This window comes from Balaenoptera physalus (genome assembly GCF_965194825.1).
Source record: "Balaenoptera physalus genome assembly, chromosome: X".
NCBI lineage: Eukaryota > Metazoa > Chordata > Mammalia > Artiodactyla > Balaenopteridae > Balaenoptera > Balaenoptera physalus.
In genome coordinates this window covers 21089764-21102327 of record NC_138903.1, presented here as the reverse complement: position 1 = coordinate 21102327, position 12564 = coordinate 21089764, and the positions used below count along the sequence as shown (strand labels likewise).

Below are 12564 nucleotides of genomic sequence, written 5' to 3'. Positions count from 1 at the left end.
ATTATTTTCTAGACATACTTAGAATTTTTAGTAATTACAAAATATTATTGAGATTAGAGGAAATGTTTTCCTTTTATGGGGGAATTTTTATGTATATATGTGCATATGAAAATGTCTAGGTTGCAATATACCAAGATATTTATTATAATTATCTTTGGGTAGAAGAGTTTTGCATGATTCCAGTTTTATTTTTTATATTCTTTGCATTGTCTAATTTTTCAAAAATTATTTTTGAAAAATTATTTTTAGTTTTGAAGACAAAAAGGAAATATAGTGGAATTTGCCAAAATTTCAAATGAAATTATCCATTTACAGTACAGAACATTTGGAGTATGGTTTGGGCTCAGGTTGATTTTTCTGTTTTGTAGATATGTGTAAGAAATGCTTAAGCCCAGAACAGGACATCAAGTTCAGTGGCCATGTTAGTTGGGTTGGGAAGACGTCCATGGAAGTGAAGATGCATATGTTCCAGGTGTGTCTGTGCCCTAAGACTGCCCCCTTGTTCCAATACAACCAGCTAGTGTCAGTGAAAGAAAATCTTATTCACCTGTCTATCCATAGACAGATATATAGTTCACCCATTTATAGAAAAACAATTCAAGTTCATGTCATACAGATGGTGTGTTATTAATATCCTCCTCCTGGACAAAGACTGACACGTAATTTGGTGTTTATGCTTACTGTTTATTACTTTGAAATCATATACAGCTCCATGTTAAGGTACTTGTTTCTAGTTTTGCCCCAGAGAATTTCCCTACAGTTTGAGTTCTGTTAAGCATGAATGGAATTGGTGACTGTTAGTTTCCTAGGGCTGCTGTAGCAAAGTACCACAAACCATGTGGCTTAAAACAACAGAAATTAATTGTCTTAACAATTGGGAGGCTAGAAATCCAAAATCAAGGTCTCAGTAGGACCATGCTCTCTCTAAAACCTGTAGGGGAGAAACCTTCCATGCTTTCTTCCTAGCTTCTAGTGGTTTGCTGGCCCTTTGGCATTCCTTGGCTTGTAGTTGTAACACTTCAATCTCTTCCTTCTTCATCACATAGCATTTTTCTCTTGTGTGTCTGTGTCTCTTCTCTTCTCTTCTCTTCTTTTATTTATTTATTTATTTATTTATCAGCTGCGTTTGGTCTTTGTTGCTGCACGTGGGCCTTCTCTAGTTGGGGCGAGCAGGGGGCTACTCTTCGTTGCAGTGCGTGGGCTTCTCATTGTGGTGGCTTCTCTTGTTGCAGAGCACGGGCTCTAGGCGTGCGGGCTTCAATAGTTGCAGCATGTGGGCTCAGTAGATATGGCACGTGGGCCCCTAGAGTGCGCGGGCTTCAGTAGTTGTGGTGCGTGGGCTCAGTAGTTGCAGCACACGGGCTCAGTAGCTGTGGCTTGCGAGCTCTAGAGCGCAGGCTCAGTAGTTGTGGCGCACGGGCTTAGTTGCTCTGCGGCATGTGGGATCTTCCCGGACCAGGAATCGAACCCGTGTCCCCTGCATTGGCAGGCGGATTCTCAACCACTGCGCCACCAGGGGAGTCCTCTTCTCTTCTTATAAGGACATCAGTGATACTGGATTAAGGGCCCACCTACTCCAGTGTGACCTCATCTTACCTGATTACATCTGCAGCAACCCTATGTCCAAATAAAGTAATGTGCACAGGTACTGAGGGTTAGGACGTCAACATATCTTGTTGGGGGACACAGTTCAACCCATAACAGTCACTGAGATTACTACAGCAGTTAGGAACAGCCTCTCTAATGAGCAAAGCTCAGAATAGCTATTATAAAGAAATGAAGAAATTTGTCAAGAAAAAGTACCTCAAAGAGGATAATAGTACAGAAATCAAATAATTCAGAGTATGTTCAAGATTTCATTGTGAAAACTTACTTAAGAGTGACTTATTCAGTTATGTCAGGGTATTCAGTGGATCTGTCATTCAGATACATTTTTTTCTGTTATGGAATTATGAAGCATTTCACGTTTTGGAAAAAGTCTGAAGGTTGCTCTGTAGTATTTAAAATTATTTGTCAAAATAGGTAAGTAGTTTTTTATTTGATGCTGTATGTAAAAAGTTGAATTTTTTAACTTCCATGTTGCTGTAACTGACGGTAATACTGCTTTTAAAGCAAATATTGTAAAGTTGTTGCTCTGATTTGTTCGCACCCTTTTTTAATCTTCATGGTTGATGCACGGTGGATTCCTGGCATAAGACCTGCTTTCTAGGGAATCTTGGACAAATAGGTTGAAAAAGAGATACAGGAATTATTGGGAAGAGAGAGCCAATGAAAATCAGTGTCAGAGAAGTACAGACTTTTGTTTTAAATTTGCATTTCTCATTGGCCATTTTGATTAATAACTCACGGCTTGAGTGATCCTTTATTCCAGAGAGGGAGTGTGGCAATAGGTACCCTGCCTCTGGTTTGGCTGAAATGTAAGTTCAAATCCCAGCTCTGCTGCTTATTAGCCATGTGACTGTGGGCAAATTTCTTGCCTTCTCTGAGATGCTGTTTTGTTATCACAGTAACCGCTAATCAAATGTTGCCAATTATATAACTTTATCATCATTAGTATGGAGGTGGTCCCAGATCTCTTCTAGGCTTGACCGTCAGACCTGCCTTTTGGGGTTCCTGTTAGATCTCTCTTCCGAGTGTGCTCTCGCTACCTCAAGTCCAGTGTGTTCCAAACTGAGTGCATCAGCTTCCTTTCCGATCCTGACCCTCCTCCGGTTTCCCCTTTGCCACCCTCCCGTTTCTCCAAGCTCCAAACCTTTGTGAAAGCTTTAATTTTTTTTCCCTTTCCTGTGCAGCCTTTTGCCAAGTCTTGTGAATTGATCACCCACAGCTACTCACCAGAGTCCTTTCTTCCCCTTCCCCTTGGTCTCTGTGTTTCATTCAAGCCCTCACTGCCTCTTGTGTGAGTATCTTAGCTATCTTTTAATTACTCTGCCTGCCTGTAGTCTGCTCTCTCTCTGTTAATTTTACACATTTCTTCCAGATAGATCTTCCAAAGCCGATCTTCAATCACATCTCTTCCCTTCTCAAAACCCTTCCATGACCATTATCTGTGGATCAAAGTCTAAATTGCTTTGACTAGTTAGGATCTAAGGTGCTCCATAAACTAGCACCAACCTACCTTTGCAGCTGTATTCCCTCCAACTTACCGTTCACACACCTTCTTGGAGCGCACAGCTGGAGACCTTGAGTGTCCTGAGTAGAGAGTTGTTCACCTTGCACCCCCGATGCTCAGCACTAGTGGATGTTCACTGTAATACACTGGAACGTGAGCAGTAGGTGAGCGGATGAGCATCCTCGCGCACACTTTTCCCTTTGCCGGGATTCCTTGGGCTCTGGCTCTGCATATCCATATTCCACCTGTGCTTCTGGGTCACTTCATACTCGAAGCCTTCCCTGATCTTTTCAGCTCATAGTACCTGTTCCTTCCCCACGCCTCCTTCCCTCTGACCTTCTCTCCTGGTACCTGCTGTCCTCTGCCCTGCAGAGCTGCGTATGAACGTCTTTTCTCTTCCACTCGACTCTGTGCGCCTCAACAACAGGATCCGGGTGTGAGTCACCTCGCCCACTTCCTGACGGCGTTCATTTAACGTTGACTTAGCAGTGATTTATGGAGTGCCCCGTCTGTGCTCGGTGTACAGCAGTGAGCAAAACAGAAAGTTCCATTCTCTTGGAGTTCACACTCTAGTAGTGCTCAATAGTTAGCTGCCTCAGTTCATTCGCTGGCAGTTGGCAGCCATTGATCTGGTATCTGCTGTCTGCCAGTCTTTGTGTCAATTGCTGGGAAACAAATGAGAATAAAAATGGTCTTTGTCCTCAAGGAGCTCTCGGTGCAGTAGGGAGACAGACACATAAGTAAATGATTATGATATAGTAAATTATTACGTACTGTTTCTCAACAGGGACACTACTGGCATTCTATGTGAGAAAATTCTTCGTTCTGCAGGACCGTCCCCTGCCTTGTGAGCTGTTTAGCTCTTTGGTTACCCCTCGCTGCGCTAGTGATGGCCCCCAGCTCATGTGACAACCATCACCAGCGCTGCACATTTCCAGATGCCTTCCGGGGGGTGACATCTTCCTCACTTATGTTGAGAACCGCTGTCAAGAGAGGACTTTGTTTCCACTTAGGTGGCAAACAAAGGAGGGAGTGATGAACTCTGCCTGGGGAGTAGGGCTGGGGCCGGGGAGGGGAGGAGCATCTTGAGGAATGTGGCCCTGAGGAAGGCATCTGGCAGAGGCGTGGAGGGGAGGCGGTCAGGTGACAAAATGGGACATTTCAGAACCTCCAAGTTGTTAGCTGTGGCTAGAGAAAGGAGTGCAGGCATGCCGGGAGTGTTTGGTGAACAACTAGAGTGGAATCTGGGCTCCGTGGTGGAGGCTTTGCATAGAATGCCAGCAGGCGTAGACCAGATGCTGGGGTAAAGGAGGACCTCTTGCAAGGTTTGAACAGGACAGGGACATAGTAAGTTTGGTGAGACTCTTCCGAAATTCGAGGGGGAAGGCTCATAACGGCCTGAACAGGTGGTGGTGTTGAGGACTAGTGGTGGGTTTGTTGAGGATGGAACCAACTGTACCCTCAGGTTATGATATGACTTGATGATATGACTCTCCTGGAAGTACAGACTTCTAGGGGAAAAAAAAATACCTTAAAATCTCAATGGCCTCTGCATTGTAAATATTTAGCTTAATCCACAGAATTCTCATTGATCTTACCCCTTCTTGGAAGCCCCTGTGCCAGGCTAAGGAAACAAACACATCCTGGTAGTTGGCACACTCAAGTTCCCTGGAAATACAAATGTCTGGGAGAGCGATGGGAGGTCCGCCTGGCTGTGTGTGCCTTTGGGAGGACAGGTAGGCCTGGAGAAAGCCAGCGTTCTGCAAGACGTGGGACACTTAAATGATGGTGATGCACGAGGTCCCCCGTGACCCTGGCCCTTGGGTCCCAGTCACTCACAGCTCCAAGGCCCATAGTTTCTGCCCATCCCAGCACTTCTCGTACTGTGCACTGTTTGGGTTTTTGGGTGTCTCTCTCCTCCGCTAGACCACAGACTCTTTGCTCTTGCTGCCTTTTCCCCCCTAGAGCCCAGTTGTGTGCCTGGCATCTCAGCAGATGGTGGTTAATGAAAGCACTCGTCCTCTTTTGCTCATTTCAGCCTTTCCCGAAGGCTGTGATATCAGTTAGGATTGTAGTAGGTCTTCCCAGTAAATGCATTTCTTACATCTGCATTTTCTTTCCTTTGTTCTCTAGTTACACGACAATGAATTTTCCCCTGTTTTGGATGCGACATTTGTAATGGTGGCTCGTGATTCTGAAAACAAAGGGTAATTGCGTTTTATTTCCTAATTCTTTATTCTGAAAGATATCAAAGATACATAAATTGAAGAGAAGACTTTAATAAATTTCTATGATACCATCACCTAGACTTAAGAGTTTTAAAATTTTGCCATATTTGCTTCTTCTGTTTTTTTGTTTTTTTTTTAAAGTATATTATTTTCTTTATAATATTTTAAAGCAAATCCCAGACATAATGACATTTCACCTCTAAATACTTCAGTGTAGGGCACTGCTTTAAAAATGAGGCTATTTCCTTAAATAACCACATTACCATTAGCACACCTAACAAAAATAATAGTAAGTCCTTAATATATTCTAATAGTTCATATTCACTTTTTCCCAAATATCTTTAACGACTTCTTCAAATCAGGATCCAAACAAGGTCCACATATTACATTTGATTTGTAAGTCTCTTAAGTCTGTTTTTTTTAACAGCTTTATTGAGATATAATTCACATCCCATACAATTCACCCATTGAAAGTGTACAATTTAATGGCTTTTAGTATATTCATAGAATTGTGCAGTCTCTTCAGTCTGTTTTAATCCGGAATGGTTGTGTGTCCCCACTGTCCCCTTATCCTTTCATATCATTAACTGGTTGAAAGCCCAGATTGATCGTGCTATACAGTGTCCCACTTTCTGGATTTGTCTCATTGCTTCCTCGTGGTATTTTTTTTTTTAACTTGTTTCACTATCCCTAGTATTTTCTGTAAATTGAAGTTAGGTCTAAACCTTGATTAGATTCGAGTTCAGCGTATTTGGTGAGAGCACTTCGTAGGTGATGACGTCTCTGTATCTCATATTGTATCATGTCAGGAGGTATAGATTGTCCCACTCATAGTAATGCTGAGATTAGTGTGTGGGTTCAAGTAGCGACACACTTTAATTTTTGCCTTGTGTAGTTCAGTTTATCCTCTTATTGATCAGCAATAATCTACAGGTGTACAAGGTGTATCCAATGTATCCAATCTTATGAATAGCTAGTTTCCCATCAGTCTTCCTCCAGTACTTTTAATGTCCTTTGCTGATCATTGCTTTTATCATTTTCATTAGGGGATGTAAAATGATTCTCAAATTCTATCATTACTTTCTGTATTTATTAGCTGGAGATCTGTAAAGAAGAGTTTTCCCTTATCAACTAGGGCAATTTGGTTTGTAAAGGAAAGTTAGGATCAGTGTTTCATTCTTGCTTTTATTTACACATTTACTAGCTAGTGATGACATAGTTTTTCTACTATTTTGCTTTTTAAAAAAGTATCATTGTCAGTTCATGGATTTTAATATAGTAAATATGTTTTAATAAATTGCAGCCATTGTTCTTCCTGTTTCTCGGAGTGAACATCTTTAGTCAGTGGGAACTCCTTTAAGCTGGCTGCTGTGATAAGCTATTTTGACATTTCCTAGTTAGTCTTTGATAACTTCCTGCTCTGTGGTACAATGAGATGTCTTGGACTCATCCTGTACATTTTCTGTCCCAGGGCTGGAATCAGCCATTTTTCCAAGGAGTCCTCAGGTTCCTTTTAGTGGGAAACTGGTATTTAGACACCAAAATCTGGGTACTAGAACTATACGTTGTTACCAGTTTGTCATGTTTCTAGGCCTTTTCAGTAGACAGGGCTTGGATGTATGTTAAAAAGCAAACAAAAAACCTCATAAATTTATACTGTCATTTCCAAGTCCAGTTTAACTGTACAGACTTTAACACTTTATCTTTTTTCTCTTACATTGGATTCTTGGTTCCCTAATGCCAGTTACACCCAAGGCATTCAGACTGGGAAAAACTGTTTAATTATGTGTGTGGGAGTAGGGTGGGGGGGAACATTACAGGATTGCTGTTTGTACAGGACGGAGTCTAAAGGCCTATGGGAAGTCTAATTTGTTTTAGAAACTTGGGTTAGGAGTCTGCAATGAGAAATCTCTTCTGCTGCATGGAAAGCTGACTTGGAAACCCGAGTTAAGATCAAAAAACCCCTTGGTGACTCTGATCCGAGCAAAGAATCCACCCATCTTCTCTAGCTCCTCTCACCAGCTCCAGCTGACCTGCCGCTCCTACGGGCTGCCCTGGGGCTCCTTTTCCAGCACTGAGGGCATTACTTAAAGCTTCTCTCCCAGCTGATGCATTCTAATTTTCCAAGCTGCCATTTCTGTACTTCTGTTTCCATTTTTCTTTCATCCAACCTTTGGATTCTACCACAGTGAAGTACTATCCCTTTTCTCAGTGTTTTATTTTGGACAATTTCACGTCTACAGAAATGTAGAAAGAATAATGCAATGAGCACCCATATGCCCTTCACCTAAATTCTCGAATTAACATTTTACCACATTTGCCTTACTCTTGTCCTTTCTCAATAAATACGAACATATATACTTTTTCCCCTGGAATTGTTTCAAAGTAAGTTTGAGACTACTTTACCCTAATTCAGCATGTATCTCCTAAGAATAAGGCCATTCTCCTACATAACCTCAGTGCCTTTATTATATCCAAGACACTTAACGGTGATACAATTATATTATCTAATATATGATTCATATTCAAACTTTGCCAATTGTCCCTAAAATATTCTTTATAACCTTTTCCCCTGAGTCAGCGTCTGATTAAGGACCATATATTATATGCGGTAATCATGTTTCTTTAAATAATTCCCCTTAAAATAATCCCCCTGCCACTTTCTGTCTTTTAAGACATTGACTTTTTACAATTTTTTATTGAAGTATAGTTGATTTACAATGTTGTGTTAGTTTCAGGTGTACAGCAAAGTGATTCAGTTACATATCTATATCTGTATCTATATCTGTACCTATATTCTTTTTCAGATTCTTTTCCCATATAGGTTATTACAAAATATTGAGTATAGTTCCTTGTGTTATACAGTAGGTCCTCGTTGGTTATTTATTTTATATATAGCAGCGTGTATATTTTAATCCCAAACTCCCAGTTTATCCCCCCCCCCAGTTTCCCCTGTGGTAACCAGAAGTTTGTATTCTATGTCTGTGAGTCTATTTCTGTTTTGTAAATAAGTTCATTTGTATCATTTTGTTTTAGATACCACATATAAGCGATATCATATGATGTTTGTCTTTCTCTGTCTGGCTGACTTTACTTAGTATGATAATCTCTAGTTGCATCTATGTTGCTGCAAATGGCATTATTTCATTCTTTTTTATGGCTGAATAATATTCCATTTTGTATATATACCACATCTTCGTTATCCATTCATCTGTCGATGGACTCTTAGGTTGCTTCCATGTCTTGGTTATTGTAAATAGTGCTGCAGTGAACATTGGGGTGCATGTATCTTTTCAAATTATGGTTTTCTCCAGATATATGCCGAGTAGTGGAATTGCTGGATAATATGGTAGCTCTATTTTTAGTTTTTTAAGGAACTCCCATACTGTTTTCCATAGTGGCTGTACCAATTTACATTCCCACCAACAGTGTAGGAGGGTTCCCTTTTCTCCACACCCTCTCCAGCATTTATTATTATTATTATTTTAAAATATTTATTTATTTATTATTTACTTATCTTGGCTGCACCAGGTCTTAGTTGCGACATGCGTGATCTTTAGTTGTGGCATGCGGACTTCTTAGTTGTGGCATGCATGCGGGCTCTAGTTCCCCGACCAGGGATCGAACCTGGGCCCCCTGCATTGGAAGCTCGGAGTCTTACCCACTGGACCACCAGGGAAGTCCCCCCAGCATTTATTATTTGTAGACTTTTTGATGATGGCCATTCTGACTGGTGTGAGGTGATATCTCATTGTAGTTTTGATTTGCATTTCTCTAATAATTAGTGATGTGGAGCATCTTTTCATGTGCCTTTTGGCCATCTGTATGTCTTCTTTGGAAAAATGTCTATTTAGATCTTCTGCCCATTTTTTATCGGGTTGTTTGTTTTTTTGATATTGAGTTGTATGAGCTGTTTGTATATTTTGGAGATTAATGCCTTGTCAGTTGCATCATTTGCAAATATTTTCTCCCATTCTGAGGGTTATCTTTTCATTTTGTTTATGGTTTCCCTTGCTGTGCAAAAGCTTTTAAGTTTAATTAGGTCCCATTTGTTTATTTTTGTGTTTATTTCCATTACTCTAGGAGACAGATCCAAAAAGATATTGCTGTGAGTTATGTCAAAGAGTATCCTGCCTATGTTTTCCTCTAGGAGTTTTATAGTATTTGGTCTTACATTTAGGTCTTTAATCCACTTTGAGTTTATTTTTGTGTATGGTGTTAGAGAATGTTCTAATTTCATTTTTTTACATGTAGCTGTCCAGTTTTCCCAGCACCACTTATTGAAGAGACTGTCTTTTCTCCATGTATATTCTTTGCCTCCTTTGTGATAGATTAATTGACCATAGGTGCATGGGTTTATTTTTGGGCCTTCTATCCTGTTCCATTGATCTATATTTCTGTTTTTGTGCCAGTACCATACTGTTTTGATGACTAGTTTTGTAGTATAGTCTGAAGTCAGGGAGCCTGATTCCTCCAGCTCCGTTTTTCTTTCTCAAGATTGCTTTGGCTATTTGGGATCTTTTGTGTTTCCATACAAGTTTAAGAATTTTTTGTTCTAGTTTTGTGAAAAATGCCATTGGTAGTTTGATAGGGATTGAATTGAATCTGTAGATTGCCTTGGGACGGCATTGACATTTTTGAAGAGTCCAGGCTAGTTGTCTTACAGAATGTTCTACAACCTATATTTGACTGTTTCCTCGTAATTAGAATCAGGTGAAACATTTTGGCAAGTGGCCATATCCTTTTACAACGTGAACTTTCTAGTGTGTAGATAAGTCTGTAACCAGAAGACTCCCCTAATTGTTCAGAGTTCTTATGTGAAGCAGTCAGTAAGTGTTACCCAAAATGAACACCTTCAGTTTTTATTAGGTAATGGCATATCTTAAAATTTTTCTTTTCTTTTCTTCTCTTTAGGCCGGCATTTGTTAATCCACTCACCCTTGAAAGCCCAGAGGAAGAAGAGCTCTTTAGACAAGGAGAATGTATATTAATTTGTTCATAATAAGATACAATTTAAAAAGCACATTAACTGTACTACAGAGGAGATTATTTAAGAGTGTGCATGGGCTCCTCATACCAATAAAGTGTCCACAGAGTCCATACTTTGAACGGTTTTTATTGATGATACAATATTAAGTGAAGTAATTTGTTTTCTCACATTTAATGAAATGGGAAATGTATCTTAATGAGATAACTGCTGGTTGGGGCTGTAGGTCAAGGTGATTATAAGTGGTCTCACACTGAGCAGACATGATTTCCATCTGAAAGCAAAAAATCACTGAAAGTGTTATGTAGCCTCAGCAGCCTTCTCTGGGGTAGATGTGCAATTTCCAGTGGGCTTTTCAAAATCTGGAAATACTGTGTTTATAGGGTCCGAGGCAGCCCCAGTCAGCAACCCAGTGCTGTAGTGTGGCCCTCCTGATCATAGCTCCTTATTGTCTCCTGTTCCAGTGAACAAGGGGACAAGGGTCGCCTTCAGCTCCATGTCATTACTGAAAATGGCTCCCACTGCTGAGGAGAGGACAACCATACATGAGATGTTTCTTAACACGCTGGATCCAAAGTAAGTTAGGATGGTGAGATTCCTGGTTGGGAAAGCATCTAAACCTTGGCCTTCTCCAGAGCTACACTTGCTTGAACATATTGGGCGTTGTTTGCAAATATTTTACTTTTCAGCAGCAAAACCATGGCATTGACAGGGTTTACTCAATCTCCATTTGTACAGGACTATAAGTTTTCGAAGTCGAGTTTTGCCTCCTAATGCAGTGTGGATGGAGAATTCAAAACTGAAGAGCTTGGACATTTGCCACCCTCAGGTACTGGAATTTAGTGAAAAATCTTCTAAACAGGATAACTTGGACTCATGACACTCATCTAAGAGTTGACGCGCCTTCAAACTGACCTCTGTTCTATGGCATTGTGAATTCCTTTGTTCTACAGATTCGGGTGGTCACAGGGCTTGTATTTATTAATATTTATTTTATGCCCTATAGGAGCGGAACATTTTCAATCGAATCTTTGGTGGTTTCCTTATGAGGAGAGCGTATGAACTTGGATGGGCTACTGCTTGTAACTTCGGGTGAGTTGGGTTTAAGGTAGTCTTAATTCCTGAGAAGCCGTTTATACTGCCTCACTCAGTGAAACATTTTGGACCCATCTGGATGTGTTTGGGACTATATTGTGTTTTTAAATAAATGCCACACTGGTACCAGGTGGGTTTGATCTTCATTTTAGAAGGCTCTTGCTCTGATGTTGTCACTTAGTACATTAAATGCCTGCTGAGAAAAAGGGGTGATGATACGCAGAAGGGAAAAGATGATTTAGGTACTGATCTGGTCACAGTGTCATCTCTTACCATCTGGTATGGTTATTCCCTCCTTCTCTAGGTTTATTCTTTGATCATTTAAAGTTTGCTTCAGCTGATTATCAGGAAAAAACTAGAGATCATCTGAATTTTGCAGTTGACCCCAAGTACTGTGTTTTCCCAATAGTGGTTCCCGACCGTTTATAGTCACCGTGGATGATATCATGTTTCAGAAACCTGTTGAGGTTGGATCATTGCTGTTTCTTTCTTCGCAGGTAGGTGTGCGATGAGAGATGAAATACAATTTTTATTATTTGGGCCTAGAAGAGAGGTTTTTATATTCTAAAGCCACCGTTTCTCTTATGACTGCTTTCTTCCCCCTTCCTAATGCAATTAACTAACTATTGTGTCCATAATCGCTTAGGTTTGCTTTACTCAGGGAAATTACATTCAAGTCAGAGTACACAGTGAGGTGGCCTCTCTACAGGATAAAGAGCATATGACCACCAATGTCTTTCATTTCACGTTCATGTCGGAAAAAGAAGTGCCCTTGGTTTTCCCCAGAACATATGGAGGTAAGTGGCAAATGACTGCTTGTCCCTAACGAGGGGAACTTTTAAAGACATTTCTCTCCTTTTAAATTGTTGTAGGAAGTACTCTGATGCCCATCAGCCCTAGAGCATGTCTTTAGGGGATTGTGCTTTTGAGATTCTGCAGCCCTGAAGGCCGGGATGCCTCATGGCGTTCAGGTGGCCACTGCTGCTCTGCCTGCCTGGCTGTTGTCTGAAGGGCCAGTGTCAGCTGCAGGCAGCCACTGGTGGTCAGGACCGGTCCAGCCAAAGGGCCGGAGTCGAGGCACTCCCTGGCCCAGCAGCGCATGCCTGATGCCGGTTTTGAATTTTCATTGCTGTCCCAGTGTT

The 12564-nt window shown here is 40.9% G+C and overlaps 1 protein-coding gene across 5 annotated transcripts in view; it reads left to right on the top strand.

Annotated features, from left to right (window-relative positions):
• Positions 1-12564, top strand: part of ACOT9 (acyl-CoA thioesterase 9) — a 74100-nt gene that overhangs the window by 53781 nt on the left and 7755 nt on the right. For all 5 annotated transcript variants that reach the window (XM_082447205.1, XM_082447203.1, XM_082447206.1 and 2 more), the window contains 8 exons: positions 369-472; positions 5246-5319; positions 10255-10322; positions 10792-10903; positions 11066-11156; positions 11334-11419; positions 11832-11919; positions 12069-12219. In XM_082447205.1, coding sequence (XP_082303331.1) covers positions 369-472; positions 5246-5319; positions 10255-10322; positions 10792-10903; positions 11066-11156; positions 11334-11419; positions 11832-11919; positions 12069-12219 — 774 coding nt within the window. The remainder of the gene's footprint in view (positions 1-368; positions 473-5245; positions 5320-10254; positions 10323-10791; positions 10904-11065; positions 11157-11333; positions 11420-11831; positions 11920-12068; positions 12220-12564) is intronic.